The sequence below is a fragment of the Chroicocephalus ridibundus genome, chromosome 7 (genome assembly GCF_963924245.1).
Source record: "Chroicocephalus ridibundus chromosome 7, bChrRid1.1, whole genome shotgun sequence".
NCBI lineage: Eukaryota > Metazoa > Chordata > Aves > Charadriiformes > Laridae > Chroicocephalus > Chroicocephalus ridibundus.
In genome coordinates, this window is record NC_086290.1 from 6,420,177 (window position 1) to 6,441,395 (window position 21,219).

The window sequence follows — 21,219 nt, forward strand, 5'->3', positions numbered from 1 at the left end:
TTCTATTTCTGTTATTATTGCTGGTGAGCCGACCTTCTGAAACGTACATCTCATTTTTCAGGAGGGGTTGGCAGAGCAAATGCTGCCGGCGCTTTATTTCAGCGGCAAAGGGCTATTCTCTAAAATACCAGACAATGATACATCGACCCAAGACACAAACCTTCAGCATTGCTGTTTGCGCTGCACAGACTTCTCTAACAGTTTTGCATAAATGTAACCTCCAGCAACCTGAGGCGCAAACCAAACTATTTGCAAGCTTATATTTTAACATTTTTTAAACCCCTGTCGTATAAACACGATGTCAGACGTGACTGCGATAACCTGAAGTTAGGGTGGTCCGCTTTAAAATCCTCACGAGCCGGCACGTTTAGCTTACAACCCGAATTTCTTCTCCAGGATCACCTCCTACCACCGACCCGGCCGGTCCATGCTGTTCTCACCCCTGGCGCGCGCGGGTGTTTTACCGGGTGTGTAAATCAGAGCAGCTGCAGCCAGAGCAGCTGCAGGGACACATGCTCTCCTCTCATCGGCTTGCGGGTGGGTGGGTGGGTGAGTGGGGTTTGTGTCTAGCTGGAGGGTTTCCCTCTTGGAAATTCTGGGATTAATGACACATTAAGCCCTCTCCAAGAAAGCGGATTGAAAAGAACGAAAGAAAGCAAAAAAAAAAAAAAAAAAAAAAAAAAAAATTGAAACAGGCAGGCAGGCTGGTGGCTTTTCCTGCAAAGTTTAGTACTTCAAAAGTTAACTTCTAAGCAACTGCAGATGCGTGGATAAATATGGACAATATGCAGCAGCCCTTTCCTTTCCATCAGCATCTCCAACTTGTTGCCTACCTCTGTTGGATTCCCTTGTTGGCCATTAGCACTGAGTCAGCTCCATTAGGTAAGGATTTTGTACTTTTTAATTATTTGATAGTCATTTGGGGCATAGAGTTCATGTATATTTAAAACTGAGATGATCTTGTTTACATTTACTTTTTAATGTGGGTTAGAGTGATAGAGGGCTATTATTAGCGTCTCCAAAATAGAAAGGAAGTAAGGTGAAAATAAACAACTTCTAAGGTAATGAAGAAGGTCACAGTGCAAGCTGCTTACAGCACAAAATGTTTATCGTACATTAGAGGACTTTGACTTTCTTTTTATTCTCTTTTATTTTTAAGTAAAGAAATTACAAACCTCTGAAGATTCTTACTTTCTACTAGAAAAAAAATCAAGTGATTTAAAGAATATTCATAACATTTTCCCATAAATGGAATATATGAAATGAACCATAAAAAAAAGAGAAAGCTCTAAAATAAGAATCTATTTCTCTAAGGAAAGAAGTATATACACCATATATCAGAGCAATGTTAGAGATTAGTTAATTACACATATAATAATACACAGCTATACAGTCTTTGGCAATAAAAAGTTCATGAGTAATTTTTCTACTATTGAGCACATTAAATGCAAGGCTTGTTTCACTCCGGCATGGAGTTCGAGGAGGACATAGATTTACATATGTAGCTTGTTTATGCAGCTTTGTTAATCTACAGCAGGAATGCATTGAAAATCATGTTAGACATTATTCAAATAGCAAAAACAGAGTTAATAAAAAAAAACCAACCAAAACTGAGAAAAGCAGTAGGACCAGAGCATAGTGCTAAGAGTGATTATGGAGAGAGCTTTGGCAAATTCCGTGGTGGCACTCCCCTTAATGGGAATATGTTGCAATATTTTACAAAATTTAATTCCAGTGAAGTTTCAACGAGTCTCAAAAGTGATTGTCAGCCAGCACTCATTAGCTCTATGAAGATAAAACAATTTAAAGCACTCTTCATTTGAATATCAAAGGGTCACCCAGAAAGGTTTGCAGGACTAAACACAAGGCAAATGACCTTATCGCCTGTATCTTCAAACAATGCCTTTAATTTCTGAAACCTTTTGAAGGGTTGCCAGTTTTATGGAGTGTAGCAGCTACTTATCTGATAGAACAAGCTTTTCATCAAGGGGAAATGACCTTTTAACTCCTAGTAACTAAGTAACTGTATTTTCCACTGTATTTTTGTTACTGAAGGTAATATGTATAGACATACTGATTATACTGGGAACGCAAAACAAGAATTAAGAAATAGCTTGCTGTCTCTCAGGTGATGCGGAAGGATTCTTAAGACTTGCTGGTTTGGTTTTTTTCATAGTGTGAACCCGAAGTAAATGACACTGCTCAAAAAAGTTTACATTCTGACAGATTGTGTTGTGACACTATAAGGATATTAACAGAACCATATGCTGTTTACGTTTCTACTCTGAGTATAACAAACCTACTAATCCCACAAGAATTTAGCTGTGAATAAGGAATGTCAGACCAAACAGCTCTTTGCAGATGCCTTGTTAAGAGGGAGAAGATGAAAAAGTCCTTTAAAGACCAAGGAAGAACTTTATCATCTTCTGCAATCTATTTCAGGGAATGAAGCTCCCAGAGATGGGGGATATTCTCATTATTTGGGGTTTTTACATCATTTCCTATGACTGAGAAATATGAAAGGGTTACCAAAAAGGTCCGTAGCTGCCCTCTGGTAGAAGATTAAGCAAAGCATCAGGGACAAAAGCAACTCAGTGAGTCATAAGTGTGGGAGGGCTGACACAACCCAGAGCCCGTCAGACTTTTCTCAGATGAAATTCTGTAAATAAGCCAATCAAAAGAAAAAGACAACAGATTCCTTTTTTTTTTTTTTTTACAGAGGTATTTTAGACAAAAGTATTTACCTTTAAATAGGTAGTTGCTTGTAACACCACCATCAAGATGGAATTGCTCCCCATCCCCTCTGGAGCCTTTTCATAACATACATTGAAAATGGTTTTAGTTTGGATACGAGCTTCCTGCAAAGGCACTTGAAGGTCACGAAATCCACTGGAGCTTCACTACAAGGTGTTACATATACAGTAAAATTAGACACAATTAATTGTTTGCAAGTTCTCTCTTATGGATTTTCCTCAACTCTGAAACACATAAAAAAAAATTCCAGCATATCCTGAGATAAAGAATGAGGAGAAGAAAGAGGATGGTGTGAGGGAAGGCTACGTGCCTACAGCCATTGGGAAAAGATGGTGCATTCTCAAACGATGGGTATAGTCTGATTTGATTTAAGAAAGTAAATGAGAATAGCCTGTCATGGCAAAAATTTTTCAGCATGTCTTGCAATTTTATAAACCCTGGTCTTGCTTTCACTAGAAGAATGAAATGAAAATCAGAGTACGTAGTCTGCTTTGTGTACTGCCCACGAGCAACCCATGATCTCACTTGTGAGCTTCTGCTATAAAATAAGAGTGCCATGGACTTCCCATGCTTTAAGCAAAAATCTACTGGAGCTGAGAAAACATTTTTCCATGAGTATTTCAAAAGAAATAATTCAAACTATTCAGGAGCTTTCCCACCTGCTTCATGTCCCTACTGCAGATGACAAACCGTCCCGTCCCTTCGTCAGACCTCAAATGTGCCACCCTGGTCCTCAGCAAACCCCCTGGAGGCCCAGAGCTCCTGCCACCCTCTGGGTCGCTGAGCACAGGAGGGGTGCAGACACCCTCAGGGAAGCCCCAGGGTGTCTGGTCTGGAAACAGCTTGCAGGGACCAAGCTCTTGGGCCACGAGTGACATGGGACATTCCCATAACATTAGAAATTACACTGGGGTTATTCTGGCTCCGTGTCTTCACTCTGAGGAAAGTGCAACAGGCATTTATAGCACCGTGCAAACAAAAAAATACCCTGCTGAATGCTTTCCTGCAGAAATAAACCCAAGACTCCCTGGCTATGGCAAATAGAGCAGTAACAACTGCCAAAGGGAGAGGACCAACCTTTATGGCATGTTTCTCTCCCATTATTATTTTTAATTATCAAAAGCTGTTTACAGGTTAATATTTTATTTCCCCCTTATTTAAGTTTTCGTCAACACCAAGTAACCCCATCGGCCTCATTGTCTGCAGTTAATCCAGTTTGTATTGTTTGAACTAAGAGTGAAATCTGACCTTATCTGATTACGTGCGGTCAAAGCGAAGCCGGTAGCAGGGGTTGTACGATGATTTCTGTTTGCTGATAACTTTTTTGTTCCTCTCCTTTTTATCTGAAAGACAACAGGGTTATCCTTACTGCAGGAATAGTTCTTTTGTAAGGAAGGCAAAATTGGGCAGCCTGGGGGTGAGAGAACCTCTTTCACCTTACAGTGAATGTGTTCGTGGCTCTCCTGAGCAGCATCAGGATGTCACTGGATTTTAGGACTTTGAAATTCACCAGGGGAATAAGTTTTAGTTCATGCATTTGTCTTCCAATCTTCTGATGAAAGTTAATAGTTGTTTTCAAAGTTATACAGGCTTACGAAACACGTTTGGTGTTAAAGAGCTGCCTCTCTACTGCAGCTCTCAAGGATTTGCCTATTTCCCATTGACCTGCCAAATGTGTACACTTTTTAAATTCCTTAACAACTATTTATTACTCCATGCTGTACTAAAATTGAGGAACATTTTATTAGACACTGTTCATAACAGTATAGGACATTCAGGGCCAAAATGTTTGCTTTAATGGTCCAGTTCCTCAAAGTTATTTTGTCTCCAAATGCCAAATCCGAAGAAGTATTGTATACATCTAACTTTGCAATCGATAGGAGCTGCAAGTAGTCAAGACAAATCAGTGTTTGCTCCTAAATTGACAAGATAAATTGCTGTGGAGAGGAAGCATCATCATTCTGTTTTACAGATGGCATGGAGACGTGAAGTGGCTCAAGGTCATGCAGAAAATCCTTTGGTGGAGCTGAGATCTGTACCAAGGCTTCATGAGTCACAACCCAGCCCCGTGAACAGCAGCACAACTCATAACTGAAACGAAAGCCAATATAGTAAATAGGAAGGTTATAAAAATGCTGAACCTTTCTCCATCTTCCTTGTAAACTCTGGAGTCAAATGCCTACACACACAAACTCAAGGGGACACAAGGTATTGCTGGTAGGTTTTAGACTACTTAACATATTTTAGAAAACTGAAACTTGAAATTTCACTCAAGTCCCTTTTGATTTCAGTCAGAAAAGGATCCAACTACTTCCAAAATCCAGTATCTACTTTATAATGCAAATACAGTTGAAGAAAAGAAGACAAAGTCTTTCCTGCACTAGACCACTTCTGTAGACTAATAAAACATTTCTGGCTTTGGAAATAGCTCTTTCATTACAATATATTCCCTACAATGTTTTTGTGAACTAGACTTGCTGCTTCAAAAGGCCGAAAATATTGTGAGAAGTACCATTTTGTGTATTTTAACTGGGTTTGGACTGTACTGCTTTGAACAGTTTGTTGGGAAAAGTTCTCAAGGCAGACATATTACTGGTTCGTCTGATTTTGTCTGCAGATTTGTTGTCTTGGACATTTGTAGGTTTGTTCTGACTTTTTGGCTACTTTCTTCCTGGAGTAAGTGTCTTTCTTGTCAACTCACAGATGGAGGTCTAGTGTTGGACATTGCTGATGCCCAATCCACTACAAAAATGTATATTGGGTTTAATGCTGGGTTGGCAGCATATATGGCTTGTTTAACGATTATTAAGTTTTCTTCAAAGTAGTGTATTTTACCTTCAGTTATGACCTTTATTAATTTCATTGTGGCAGGTACACTACATGTTTTGCCCGAAGTAGTGATTATTTATGGTGAAATCTGAAAAAAGGTGGATTAGTTTGAAGAATATTTTTCATCTGACTTTGAAACATCAGTAAAACCACGTGTTAGTGCATGTAATTGTTTGTACAGCTTTTCTGGAAAGAGGTTTGTGTGTTAAGCTCTTCGGAGATTTACTTAATGAACGTATGTACTCATTTGCTTCTTTCTGACACATATTATTTTGATTATTCCGACGTCTATTACTTTGATTGCTGTGTTCACACTGCATGGCATCCACGGGGAGCCGCAAGGGAATATTCTACATATTGAAAGGGAAAAAATTGATTGCCTAATATAGTTGAGGGATTGTAGTAGTCTGCTCTGCTCCTTTTGCTGGTTTTATATTAATTCATCGATTGAGAGCAAGTTTATCTTATTCCCCTATTTTGTTCACAAAGCAGCTTCCACGAGCTGGATAGCAATTTGTCTGCGTACCACAATAATGTAATGCATCTCCTGTGGTAGCTGGAGCACTTTACAACTCAACTGTCCCCTGACAGCTTTGTGTGTTGACAGCTTCAGTAAATGGTCCCACAGGTAGTGTCTTGCTAATGCCTCATCAGCTCAGTAGCTCTTGCACTTTCCATGAACTGACGGGTACCCCAAATTTTCCTCCTCCTCATGCTAATGAGAAAAAGCGTAACATTTCCCATTCCAGACTCGCAGTCTTACCTTCTCTTCATTTTTTAAAAAGTTTTGTTTTTAAAAAGTTATGTTTAATTTGTCTCAGAAGGCAAAAGCCTACGGAAAATAACTAGAAGATGAGCCAGAGACAAGGGGGTTCTCAAAGTTCCTGAATTTATAGCTCTATAATGAGTTTAATGGTAAATATGGAGAATGACTTGGGACCTGAACTAGACCATTCCTTTACAGAAAGGAGGTTTATTATGTCTGCTCATCTCAGTTTAAAACTGTATTTTGCTGATGTTTGACTGTCATGCAAACTTTTCACAGAATTTTACCTCATTGATTTTCTACAGACCTATATAAAGACCACAGGGCACTAGTCAATTTAATAGCTGAGCTAATGTTTTGTTGCCCATAACTTAATAATTAAAAATTTCTTTAGAAATAGCATTATTAGACCTCACTGCATTAGTCAGATATGTTATTTGTTGATCTGGTCCAGCTACCAGAACAGGCAGATTTGCAAACATCTTTCAGAGATTATTTTTAATAGTCGTCTTTGTCCCTTTCCTCCAATTATTTCCTTTATAATCAACTATGGGTATGCTATAAAATTAGTTGGCTGTGACTCAGCCTCCCTCAAGAACACAGCTTAGATACTTTGATTCACTCAGGCTACCTTATCATCAGCTCTGTTCTTTTCTTAATGGACTAGAGAAAAAAAAAAAAATAAAAATTCACAGAGCCATTTGCTCTGTTCTTTTATTAGATGTTAAGATTAGAGGTAGCAACAAAGACATAAACAAGGGGAAACCTAATTAATTCCTTGTTTTTCTTTTGCAAGAAATACAAGGAAAATGAAAAGAGGGCTGTTTCCTGCCTCAATGTACTTGCAACTCTATTCTTCAGGTTCTGAGATACGTGGACATTTCATTTTCTGGCTGTGTATAAAGGAGTATAAAATTAAAGGTAAAAGAAAGCTATCCTCCTACTTTTGCTAGCCCATAACCACCACAGAAGTTGGCTTTTGTTCCAACAGAAAGTCTTGTAAGTGCCAGTGGGACTTAACCACCCACACCCCAAAACATTCCTGCGGCATTGCTTTTCTCCTATAACATCCTCTACAAGTCTCACTCATAATTGTTGAACATAGGAATCCTCCAGTTTCAAGTAATTTTCAGTCCTTTGCGTGGACTAGTTATTGCAATTGATCCTGTCAAAGAAATCCCTAACAAACCACTGTGAACAGTTACACTGGGAAAGCTGTTGTAGATTTTAGCATTCCTGATCTGGAGGAAAGATGTATTTTGTTCATCCTCCACACCCTGCATGGGGGTACTCGGGCGGGTACCCCCTACCTGCCCGACGGGTCAGCATCCCCTGAAACGGTGGCAGGCAGGACTCCCTTGTGCCTCCCAGCACAGCCCTGGTACAGTTCTGCCCACCGCAACGCACCTCACAGGGGAAAAGATCTGATACTTCCTCACGGTATCCTAGCCAACGCCTACGGCTGTGTGGAAGCACTTGGATTCGGATGTGGCAGGCTGGAGTTTGACTTAATCCCTGTCCCTAGCGTGTGCTTGCACAAGGGCATTAGGCTTAAAGGTGTTGACGTACTTCAGGACAGCTGGATTCAAGTTGCAGACTATGATCCCAGCACAAGCTGTACATGTCCCAGAGGAATTTTACAACTTTTTTCTCCTGTTGACATGATTGCTGCCTTGCAATACAAATAGCTTTGACATAAATCATGAATCTACTACCCACCCCCATTCCTTCACTACTTCTTCCTTTTCCATGTTTTCCCAATAACTCATAATTTAGTCATGAAAATCACCCACAGTTATTCCTGCTGCGTCATAATGTCCGTTATCCGCTCGTGTTTCTTGTTCTGTCTGCTATTACCTATACTCCTTGCATGGGTGTGGAGACACTTTCTCTCATTAATGCTCTCCTGACAATATTATTCATCTGCTGTTTCAAAACAGCTTCATCTTCTGTCTTAGGTCTGAGCTCGCAGATTGCCTCCCGAGAATACCAAGCATCCTCATTAAGTGCCGGTGGGATGCGAGGGGACCTGGCGCGCCGTGCCTGGTCAGCCCCGCGCAGCTCCCGGGGACCCCAGCACAGAAGCACTCGCAAGGTCAAAAAACTGTGCTGGAAGGAGCTGCTTTACCACTCAGAAAGGCTGGCAGCAGAGACGCTGAATAGTACTCGTATATACAATGATTAGCTGGAAAACAAGCTGTCTTCCAAAGTCTGTTTTTTAGGGTGGCATTGGATTTTATTTTTTTTAAGACCCTTGAAGCAGACAACTATTCTGGCTTCTCTTAATCAGGCGTGCTGAGAAATCCTTCCCTGGTAGTGAAGCACAGGCTTTCTGAAAGACACTTTGGTGAGGTTCTCAGATTTAAACCCTTGCAGCTGGTCAGCACACGTGGATGAGGTATGCATTTGGCAACCTTAACATATCTTGGTATGCCTTTGACAACCTTAACATATCTTCATACTTACGTTGCTTTCAATGCAGGTAAATTGACTATAAAACTAAAACATTGCAATCCCGTAAAAGGTAGCACAGATGGCCACGTGTGTGCATAAGCAGGGGAAATACCATTTTGGCCACTGCTGTTATCGCTGCTTCATGTAATTATCACTAAAATCAATGCTGTAGAAATGCTGCAAGAAAAATTATGATGGTCACAAAAAATACACCATACAAGTCCACCCATTAAGCAGGATTTTTGCTTCCATCAGGGTCTCACCGCTCTTATAGCCCAGCTCTGCACTGTGATTATCTGCGTAACAGTTTATAGACTATACGACTTCCCAAAGATAACCTACTTCAGCTTGAGTAACTGCTGTTGACCCACAAAGGAAGGGGTTTTTTTTTCTGTCTGATTGCTTTACCAATTGAAAACAATTAAAAATTTACCTTCCCGCTGAGACAAAACTGGGAAAAACCCGAACAGCTAACTGATAGCCTGGTATTTTGTTAATCACTTCTGACAGGAAAGATGTTGTGTTTTAGGATACAGGAGCTGGATCAATCTCTTCTGTCACAGACAAGTGCCCTCAGAACTGGTCTATTGATTATGCCGGAGAGAATATCTTTAGATCTCTTATTTGAACTGTTTCACTTTCTATTAGTGATTAAATACATCTTGCAATAAGGGCTTCAGCGTCAGTCTCCCATGTGTTTGTCTACTGTAAAAGTGTAAATAACCGCGATGCACAGAAGGTTCAGTCATTCTACGCCGTAATGTATATTTTCTATTTATAGAAAATAAAAAAAAAAAAAAAGCAATTCCAGTACAGAGTTAGACAGGTAGATAGACTGATCATTCAGTTGATCAATACATGGGGGTTTTGGTCAAAAACATACTCCCAAGTGCCTGAGCCTCAAAATGCTTCCAGTGCTAAGATGAAACCTGTGATTAAAAAAAAAAGCACAGGTCTTCACAAAACTTGCACATTTCTATGAAAAGTTTCATTAACAGCATATAGAATAATCAACACTTAGAATTCCTGACCAGCTCTAACCCAAGCATACATTTTTTAGAAGAATGAACAAGCTAAATAAAAGGGGCAGTAAATTTTAATATTAGTAATGATACTTGTTTACAAGTCCCCAACAACGCAGAAAGAAATGATTTATGTTCATTTGTGCTTATGAAGCCATGTTCTAACACACGGATTTTCAACTGTTTTTTTAGTCGAAGGTTCTTTTCCGCAAAAAGCAATCCATGGAGGATCCTGTATCCCCTATTGTTCCACGCACAAGGGAGGGCAAAAGGGAACTGCATATTTTGCATAAAGAAAACAAGACAAAGTGAATTCTTGCTTTATGAAAATCATAATTTTACTGAAAGCAAAAGAGTCCCTAATTTTGGAAGCTCTGATGAGGGCCCTGGGGCTGGGGGCAGCAGGTTCCCGAGACACACCGCAGACACCTGAAGGGGAATATACTTGAGTAAATTCCCTGTATGGAGGGCTGGGGGCTGCTGCGCTATTTGTTACATGAACTAAAATCTGACGTCTTAAGAGCCCTCATATCTTAATATTTCAGCCTATAAGATACGCCTGATAACACCCATTCTGTAATATCAGAGGGTTTGAGCAGGGGCCGGTGAGGCTTCCCCCCACATCCAGGGCCTGCAGGGGGGGAGAAACAGGCTGCGCTGGGTCTCGCTCCATCCGCATATCTAATAGCTTCTTCAAGGCCACAGGATTATTCCAGCTCCTTAAAGCCACCTTCATTTCCTAAAGTGTTGTCTAGCACTAAAGTGCGCTGTTAAGCTGATGCCATGTTTTTCCATTCTGGTAGAAATTATTGTTCTACGTAGTTTGATTTTAGGAGTGCATTCTGGCGTCCATTTGGGGAAAAGGCACTATATAAAAGCAAAATCAATACGAGGGACAGTTATATTTCCTCAGCTTTTTCATTAGCTGTAAAATATATACATTCAAGAAGGGAGGGGGAAACAATGTCAGTTTTACCTAGGCTGAAGGAGGAGAAGACAAAGCAGGGAAGAATGTGCATGAATGTGCGCTGGCAGGGGTATGAACTATGCAGCTCTGCTGGGCGCAGGCAGATCTCCGCTCTCGCTACATCCAAACACTCCTGCGAGACCCTGGCCTCTCCCGTGACAGGCATCAAAACCTCTAGAAAAATACAGAAATATATGTATTTTGGTAAATGAGGTGCTTCTTGACTCGTTCTTGGTTTTCGTTAAAGTCAAACTGGCCACTGGCTTTCCATTGGGAAACCTTGCCTTTGCTCAGCGCTAAAATAATAATAAATAATAAAGCAATAAAATAATGCCGAGCCAAATTCTTCCTCAAATCCTCACTGAACTCCACCCATGCTGTATTTGTTCTTTTCTCCCAAAGTACACCAAAATATTATTCTCTCTACCTGAGCAGGCTGTCCTTTCAAGCATCCTTGGATAAACCTCTCATCACCTTATGCAATATATTTTCTAAGATTTGCAAGCATAGAGCTGGAACAAATTCTGAAAAACTGCAATCTGAATTTCTACAGTTATGAACTTAAAGATATTGCAGTGAATTTTTACCAAAAGCAAATCATTATTGCTTTGTTTAAGCCCAGCTGAAAAATTAAAATTCATACTGCTATATTACCCAGTATTCTAACACAGGTTACCAAACCATAAGAGCCAGCATCTTATTTTAGCTTGGAGTAAAATTTCAAATCACAGTGTCTTTTCAGTATCAGCATGCAATTATGCGAGCAAGAAATTGCACACAAGCCTTTTTTTTCCTCTTTTTAACACAGACCTTCTATAATGGCATTTTCATTAGTAGGAAATACCTGTCATCTGTAGAAAAATAATTTGCCTTGGTGTTTGAAAACTAAATTATCCCCTTTAAAAGATTAGTTGAAAAACACTGTATAAGTTTATAAGCATTCCAGATTAAATACAAAGTTTTGCTTCTTTCTGGTGACCCCTAGTGATCTATTTTGCTAGAGAGTTCAAGAGTGAACCCAACAAGTTATTTATTTCTGAAACTCAGATAAGGCATCTGGAAGATTTTATCAATGTGATTTTGCCACTAGCCCATAATTCGGGGAACTGGGAAATAGGGTCCAGAAAACTTATCAGCGTGCGGTTGTTCATTTGAAACCCAAGTGAAGCTGCAAAGGAGCACACGAGCTGACAATAACAGACAGCACCAAATAGCAGAAGAGCATTTGTAGGACAGCCACTGACTAAAATTGGTGTCTTGGGTTTAACATACCACTTACACTACGTGATTACCATCCAGAAGCTTTATGTATATCTTCCCATATTTTTCTTTTTGCCTTATGCTCTCAGATCCCATCCTGTTTTGGCTTCTCAGAGGGCCCTCACTGAGGTAAGACAGTAAAGCAAACCAGAACTGGGCTGCAAAACTATGGAAAAAGTAGCCATTAAGTGGAATGTCATTTTTATTATCACTGATATCTGGCACACAGACCAAAACTTATTTCAAATCCATTTCATGAAGGTGCATCAGAAAGATGTCTCTCTCCCTGTTTGCACAACCGTTATATTATATGACTGCAAGGCGTAGCTTGTTGAACGTGTAATTTCACCATGAGAGAGCGCTCCTTGCCGTGCATACACTCTGCATTATAGGGAAGGTTTGGATTGAGAAGAACAAGCCTCCAGCGAGCACTGCCCTGCTTCTGCAATTGTACAGTATTTCTCCTACAAATAAGAGTCCACCTGATTCATTCCCCTTGACTCAATAAACGCAAGATGAGCTTTAGCAAGATGATTTGGTGCCATTGTGCCTTCCATCACTGCCCCAGGACACTTCTTTCCTCCCACCCTGTCCAGAGCCCACCTCATCCCGACATGTGCTGTTTCCAGTCTCCAGCTCCTGCTCAGTATTTTCCTGGGGGACAGTTGGAGCTTTGTCATTTTTCATTTTGCATTTGCACCCTTCTTCCGGGGGGAAAGGGTAGGAGGCCATTTCTTGCTTCATCTCCAACTGTAGGAACAAAGTAGAACTTTACATTTTTAGCAGTGCTTTTGTACATCTCACTATCTCACGCAAACAGTTGAATTTTGTTTTGGGACCAAATAAAGCGGAAGAGTGTGTCTAATTTCTTACTCAGGGGTCTCATGTTATGGACCCTGTAATACCGTGTTAAATTCAAGGCTGTTCGTGCTGTCCAACTCCATTGATTTTCACTGGGAATATACCAGTCATACAGAGAGCAGTTTGGCTCGTTTTTGCATCGTGACAGCTGCCCTTAAACCCATTTTCATTAAAAAAAACCATTGAGACCAGCCTTACATGTCACAAATTCCTGTGGCGTATTTTTTCGTTGCTTCTCTCCAATCAAACTATTGGGAAAAAGCACATTCTCCATCTGAATATTTTGGTTGCTAATGTGAGGAAAGACAAGAAAATTTCCCTTCTGTTTTTACAGCAGAAAGATTTATCACAGCTTGCTATATTCTGGAGTGATTAAGTCACAGTAAAGACATAACTAAAACAAGTATTTGATTTCTGGCTTTTGAAGTTTTATACTTGGTTCAAGAGCATGTTTTGATTTTGAATGTGATAATATTTCTTCACTGTAATACAAATATTGCTCTCCTTTCACAACTGGTCATAATGAAGTCAATAAAATATGCACAGATGAAATGCAAGCAGCATTTGGCTCAATATAAAGATTGATAATGTAACCACCTAAAAAAAAAATGCTTTTTATCATCATAAGTCTCTCTTGGTTTTTTATAGCTTTCATTGAGCAAAACAATCCATCATACTTGAACTTCATGTGCGCTCCTGAAGCCGGCAGTTAGTACAAGTCAATTTTTAATTATGATATTTTTATAAAACCTACAATTTATTTCCTGATTTTGTAAAACACTTTTAAACAGCAAGTCATCGATATAAATTATGTAAATCTCAAGTGACCCCAAAGTCATTAATCTGACTGAATTTCACAGAGAAACATAATACAGCAATAACCCACGAGCTCTGCGTCTGACACCACGCAGCAGCAAAGATGGCTACAGCGGTGATGAACAATGGGAAATCACAGTTTTGTTCTAGACTAGCGTGATTTTTAACCTTTTAAATAAATTGCCCATTGTGTTTAGAATACCTGCTGCAGTCTCACATTTAGGGCCAAAGGAAAATGGGTCTCTTAACTCTGAAAAAGGGAATAAAAGGTTACCATCTACAGCGCCGTGCAAAGAGCAATGAACCCCTACTCCAAAACATTGAGCTTTACAGTCAGCCTGTCTGTGAACTTGGCCTCATCCTTTTCCTACAGAAAACCACAGCAAATCCTGTTGTCGGCATAAGAAGGAAATCTGCCCGGGAGGACTGAGAGCGATGGTGGTCCTTTGGTAGCAGCAACCTCGTGCCAGTTTCCAGCAGTTCTTTCTGCTTTGAAGCAAACCCAAAAAAGTCTATTGTGCCAAACCCCTTCCCCGTGGCTTTTTGCTGCTACAGCCCAAAGGCTGCAGAGCCGCTAGGCAGGTGTTTGCCCCAACCTGTGTGAAGCACAAACTCCCCCTTCTCCTTTCCATCTCCTGTTACTGCTCCTTCCCTGGGGTCAGCCCCTGGTGAGGTCTCTTGCGAGGCAATCTCGCCTCTCCAGACCTGACACCTGTTTCTCTCCGTTAAGCCAGTTTGTGTGTGCCTGCTTTAAAAGCTGTTTTTTTCATTTTCCAGCTGTTCTGCCTTTTGGTGGCCACCTCAGCCCTTTCCAGCTGCTATCTCTTTAGGCACAGCTGTGCTGGCTCCATCCTCATCTGCTGGCAACAGCCTTCTGCCTTCCCTTCATTTGTGTCCATGGGCATTGCCTGTGTCCTTGTGGACTTAATGCTATTAAAATACCATTGAAGTACGTAAAGGAAGAGAAGATGGCACAGGGATGAATGAGGGGTTTTTTTTGCTCCTGCACAGGAGAGACAGACACAGGATTTAGCTTGTATTCTACACTTAGAGTACTTCAGGAGTATCAAGTAGGACATGGTTATTGTCTGGGTCTCAGTCTACATCAGCTAACATCAGCCAAGTTCATGTAGAACAAAAAGAAGAGGAACTATTGGAAGACAAAATATCCTGGTGGTTAGATCTTTCCAGCTTCTCTTGCTTTTCTGTGTCCTTTCTTTCACTTTTTAAGCAGGTGAGAGGTGGCAACGGCAGCGGTTTAGGATGTTTGCTAAAATGTAGTTGCAGAGTAGAGCAAGATGGCTTAAAAAAGTCCGATGACTTTTTTATATTTCCTAAGGGACAATTCCCACATACTCCATTCTTTCTTCAGCGTTTGAAATGGTTTCTCTATCCCATTTACAGAGTAAGATATACAGTCTGTACTTCAGTTCATATTTTTTGAACTTCAGATGCTCTTCTCCATATTAAAACGTCTTACAGGCAAATGCATATCCCTATTTATACTTCTTATATTAACCCAGTTACACAGTGGCAATAAAATTCCATAATAAGAAATAAGAGCTCTCATTGCACATTCGCAAAGCCCTCCAAAGAACAGAGGAAGAACAGACCTTAAGTCTCATAAATCCAGCTTAATTTATGCATAGTGAGAATCTACAAATCAGACATTTTTATATTCCAGGATATTGATGATGAGATGGCGAATGTATAAAAAAAAACCCCTAACAATAATTCAATAATTGATGATAAAATAACAAAATAGATAATAGTTTTCAAAAATTTTTTATCAAAAAGTGAAATATTATAAACAACAGTGTGGCCTGTAAGCATTAAATCAAATTTCCAGTGGGTGAGGGCAAGGATAGCATTTCAAAACTTCCAGAGCTCTCTGATCCCCTGAACCAGGACCTTCCAGCTTTGCTGCTTCAGTAGCTGCAGCAATATGGAGCAGATATTTTCCTTCATCAAATATACCCAAGTAACCTGTGGGGGGAATTCCATGCGTCACACTCATTTTCAGTCTCGGGAAGGTTTTTCAGGTGTTACATCCATGAGAGAAAGGGGATGGTCTGCTGGAGCTGTCAGTCCAGCCAGCGTGGTTGGAGGTGTCTTTGGCCTTTCGCATGCCACACAGAGGAGGACTTGTTTTGGTCACACCCGGGGTCTGAGAAGATATACTTGAAAGAGGATTTGGCGAATGCCACCTTGCGGAGCTCCTTCAGTTACATTATAAAAGCCCTTCCTCCATGAACCCTGCCATTGCTCTTGCTCAGTCCAAGACCCCTTGCTGTAGAGGCAGCGCTGCATCAAATCCATCTTAGAAATAGATATTTCTCGAGACGCCTAGATCTTTACCTTTCAGTAGGCTGAAATGCCTTATTTTCTACCCTAAATATGTTCATAGATGTTGCTCCCAAAGCAGATATTCTGACAACAATGTTGTCCCTTAGGCTGCAGAGTTCCCTTCCCCCTAGGTACGTATCAGCAACACGACATACATCCTCAGCCTCCCTTTTGCTAGGCTAAGCAAATTAATTTTAATCTCTACTTACAAAGCAAGCTCTTCGTTCCCCTGATTATCCTAATAGCCATTCCCTCTGCTTGCACAAATCTGAACATGTACGCAGGGATCCAAATGAGGGCTATGCAGTGGCATTAATTTAACTGTTGCTCTACTGTATTTTCAGCACTGAAAGTAGCTTTTCACATTACGGTGGAAACAGTCACCTTGTGATCGGATAGTGTATCCTTCTTTTATTGACCCAATTCTATTGTTCATTCTCAGGCTTGCTAATGTACTGCTCTGCCCTGGAAGTATTCAAGTCTCATTTGTATGTGAACAGGGCTTAAAAGGGTTTTTTGGAGATAATTCTAGATAACAGTATGTAAGGCGTGTGCATACTCAATTCAATAGCATTTGTTAGAGAAAGGAGGAAAACGAATGAGCGGCAACAAAGGAAATTCTGTGACTCAGCTAGAAAGGTAAAAAGCAGGAATCCAGTAAATATCAGTCTTTTGAGATAATAGCTTTCACTGTTCAGCTATTCTTCACCAGTTCCTTATCTAAAGCCTCTGTGGCACACGCTGATGAGAGACAATTCGACCTGCAGAGCCTCACAGGGGAAAGCAATGTACACTCTAGGCCCACTTTTCAGCCTCTTAACAATTATGAATGCTTTTAGTTGATCATATAGATTAGAAATCAAGCAAACAGGACTTTCCTACCTGGAAGGAAGGGTCTGATTTACAGTATTTCTGGTCATGGAAGCTCTTTCTCCTGTTTAAAATGGTTCAAGCGTGTGCCAAGGTCAATCCTCTCTGAGGATACAGCAGCCAACAATGCAAAATTTGTGTTTGCGTGATTTTTGTGTGATTATGAAATTCTCTTGCTGTTCTCAGGAATCCCCACGCAAGCGATCGTTTCTGCCTTGCTCTTTCCCATTTAAGTCATTGTGAAACACTCTGAAAATGTAAACGCAAATGCAGATCAGCCTGCTTCCCGCCTGACAGCAGCTTACCAAAACGGATGGCGAATCTCTTCACAGCTCTGCCTTTTTATTTCCCGGGCATCCTGGTGAGTCTGTCTTTCTCTAGGAAAGATAAGGCAGCCATCCTGGTTTCTTAAAAGCCAGCCTGGTGAGTAACACGCAGCACCACCAAAGCCCACGTGCCTTTCCTGCCTCCGCCTCCCAGAAGAACATGCCACCTACACGTCTAGGAGGGACTCGGTTCTACCTCATTCTTCATGGTCACAGAGGGCTTTTTTTATAAAAGCGCTGCATGGGCCTTGAAGAAGCAGGACAGCAATCCCATAGCCTGGAAGCCTGCAGCCAGTGGTCCCCCGTCCCTTGTTATGTGTGAAATACAGGAAAGTCAAGCAAAATACAAACGTATTGGAATCAAATGGTCTTTTTCTAGAGTGAAAGGAACAAGTACTTAGACACTGATTTTATCCAAGACCTGTAGAAGAAGATTACTTGTTGCTGTCTGGTGACTGCAGAGAGCCACAGCCTTGTTCTCACTCAGCCCAGTGACTCACTGGCGTTCATGCTTTTTTTCGGTCTTCAGTAAGCTTTCACAATTAACATAAAGAGGGTAGTACTTATGTATTAGTTTCTGCATTTGACTTGAAGAGGCAGATGAATAAAACTAACTAAATGTCAACTGTTAGATCATGGGATTAATGTGTTTTTGGAAAGACGAAAGGGAAGTTTTAATTGCAGAAAGATTTTGAGATCACTGAGATCACTTCCATCTGATGCTAATGACTGTGGTTTCACAACTCAAACCCCAGAATTTACGGCCAGGCTCAGCAATCGTTTTGCTTAGATCACTTCTTATGAGCAGTAATAACCAGTAATGAAACAGCCAAAAGCCCAGGCGGCTCTCCTGCAAATGTACATTTCAGAGCCTTGAGACCTGATCCTGCAGCTGCCAGCTTCACCCTGAGAAAACCATTAGCAGCTGGCTTCACGTCTAGAAAAAGAAAATGAAATACGCTGCATTTTCATGGCCATCAATCAGCAGATACGGTGCCAGGAAAGCTTCATAATGATGTAGAAATTGCCAATTGACTTTGCAAAAATATGTTCTTTTCAGGAGAGAAACATGTAGGCAAAAAACCAACAGATGATCTCAGCGTCCACTTGTGTGCATGGGGTACCGATCCCTTTCTTATTCGGATGGGAAGTGACTGAGACCAGAAAGCACCTTCCCTGCTGGAGGCAGCAGCGTTCACCCTTGTACCTAAGGGTGGCCATGGCAGCAGGAGAGCACATTTCTCAACACCTTTCTGCGCTACCTCCATGGAGCCGTGACAGCAGGCTCATCTCCAACCTTGCAGGCTTAGATGAGTGACTTTGCTTCCCTTGCTGAGGTTTCTGTTATTCTTACTGAGAAGAAATTTCTGAGAGCAGAAGACGTTAAAATGAAAAATAAAGTTGGAAACCTTTAGAGTTACGTAACGGATGCAAGCAAGCACGGGGGGGAGCGAGACAAAAGTATTAATGAACAAAATGTTACTTTTTGGGGTTGGTTGCTTTTTTCCCTAATGTTCTGCAAAATGACTGAGAGCTATCAGCAGCATCGCTGCTCTTAAATGTTGTATTTCCAAAGATTTGTCCGCATGTGCCCCTTTTTATTATCTTTACTGACTTCCTGATAGAGGTACTGAAATGTCTGGCATGACTCATGCTGTGAGCAATCCTTTTGTGAGAACTGAATGAAAACAGGCTGATAACAAGGGCGATTTCATTTAAAAAAAGCCAGCCAGGTGACTGGTTACATGGGACGTTATTGAAATTATGCACGCAGAAGTCTAACACTATCATATTGTTTTAGATCATGTTTTCCACGGCGCACGAGAAAGTATCTTTGTCAGCTCGGTGGAGAAAGGTTGGAGATGATTGAAGTAAAACAGCAGGAGGAGGCTGATATGATTAAGTCACATAGCCAACTGCCCGTGTATAACACAGTAATGGAGGTGAAAGTAGAGGGCAAACTAAAATTAAGTCGAAAGGACACGGGAGACAAAAGGCTACACATATAGGACAAAGAGAGGATGTACAATGAGCTGATTTGTACAGCAGGCAGAGTGCAAAATTTTCATGCCCTGTATTTAGATATTTCCTGCTAATATTGATGCAAATGCTGTACTAACTAGTGCTGGAATGGACAGTCTGTTTAGCGAGCACGCACAGAGAGAGGCATGTTTAATTAATTTTACAGTCGTGGGCAGAGAGGTCAGATGACAGCCTGTGAGTAAAATCCCCAGCAGCCAGATTGGACAACAGGAATTAAAAAAAAAAAAGGTTATTTGAGAGAAAACCGGGGTCAGCTCTGGACCCACTCTGGTGATTGTTCACATCTCGTCAGCAGGAAATAAGGTCTTAATTTGGCTACATGCCACCAGGTAAGAATCATTTTTGTAGGAAATCTTGGTTACTACAAAGACAACACAGTGTACTTTAAATTGTTCCCTCTGAGTAGAAGAATGCTAGATGCAAGTCACAGAATAACTGGTCACACGAGCCACAGGGCAACGAGGGTTATCAGCACCGTAGTGCTCTCCAAGGAAGAAATGATCCATAAAAAGTCATTAGAAACTTCTGCAGTTTGGTGCAGAGGCTGCTGTGGGTCACTTCGTGCCAGGCTGTCATTTGGTCCCCAGCAATCTCAAGCACATACGCTGGGGGAACAGAAACCTTGCAAACATCACCTTTGCTAGCCACCTTCATGGTGCTAGTTCAGTTTCTTGTGGCACTGTTTCAGCTTGAGGCCTGATTTCACTTCAGAATAATTTCCACGGGCAATTTACATCATTGCGTACGCTCACAAAAAGCTGTGCCAGTCACAGTTACCATCTCTAAGTGTTTCCAGAAGACAGCAAGCCTGTCTGGTACAATCACGAAGTCATCAGACGCTATATTTCACCTTTCATCTATCGACACACTAAGTTGTGGCGGGAAGCGCTGACAAACCAGGAAACCCCAGAGCTAAGGTTGTTTGTGCTGCCTTAATTTGCTCCTTGTGCTCGCAAAATCTAACCCAGTCTCTGTGGCATGACCACACACTGATTTGCTTGAGGACTGGCGCGTCCTTCAGTGCCCAGGATAGATGGCACTCCATTACCGAGCACTGAGCCATTATTTCATGTAATTCTTATTTGTGAGCACGTGGCTCTAATGCGTGTATGCCACAAAGTAGCAAAAACCACCTTGGAAGTGCCATTCATTTCCTGATGGTCTTTTTCCTTCTTTATTATAGTAACTAGGTGCTTAATGTGCCGCCATTAATTTACTTTCACGGCCTTTGTGGGGTGAAGGGCAAATATTATTAATGTTATCAGGGCAAAGGAAAGTAGCGCAGGTCCATTAACAGGGAAGGAAAGCAGGTAAAATGACATAGGGAATACAGATGCATTCGAAGTCTTTGTTGCTTCCGTCTTCTCAGAGAAATTTAATTACAATCAGATATTTAGCAGAGTTAATTTCAAGACTGTAATAGGAACACAAGGCACAAAAAGAAGAGAGAGACAGCTAAAAATGGTCATATCCAGGTTGCTAATAACTGCTGAATCCATCTTGCGTAATAGCCAAATCATTTTTTGAATAATTAAAAATTATCTTCAAAAACTTATGGAGAATCTCTGAGATCCTAAGAGGGACAAAGGCAGAAGCACAAATTCAGTACTTCACGACAAAAAGTGAAGAAAGCGTGATTTGAGAACCTACAAACCAACCAGACTACCTTCTATGCAGGTTCCTAATGACTTGCAACTCGCAGAGTTATTAGGAAAAATTAACAAGAATAAAATTTGTTACCGAGGGTAGTGCGCATAAAGCACAGCAACTCATTAGGCCTGTGCACTTGGACTTGAAAGGCCACAGCTGGAGTCCTGTGTCTAATTTTGATCATCTCACTTAAATAAAGCTGGACAAATTAGGGGGAGTTCAAAAAGGGAGCAGCAAAGCTAACAAGGGGCCTGG

General features: G+C 41.0%; 1 protein-coding gene across 1 annotated transcript in view; it reads left to right on the forward strand.

Annotated features, from left to right (window-relative positions):
* Window positions 1-564: 564 nt before the first annotated feature.
* LOC134518457 (von Willebrand factor D and EGF domain-containing protein-like) overlaps window positions 565-21,219 on the forward strand; it is a 187,161-nt gene continuing 166,506 nt past the window's right edge. Inside the window, exon 1 of the mRNA XM_063341290.1 lies at window positions 565-882. Within this exon, the coding sequence (XP_063197360.1) occupies window positions 777-882 (106 nt within the window). The 5' untranslated portion in view covers window positions 565-776. The remainder of the gene's footprint in view (window positions 883-21,219) is intronic.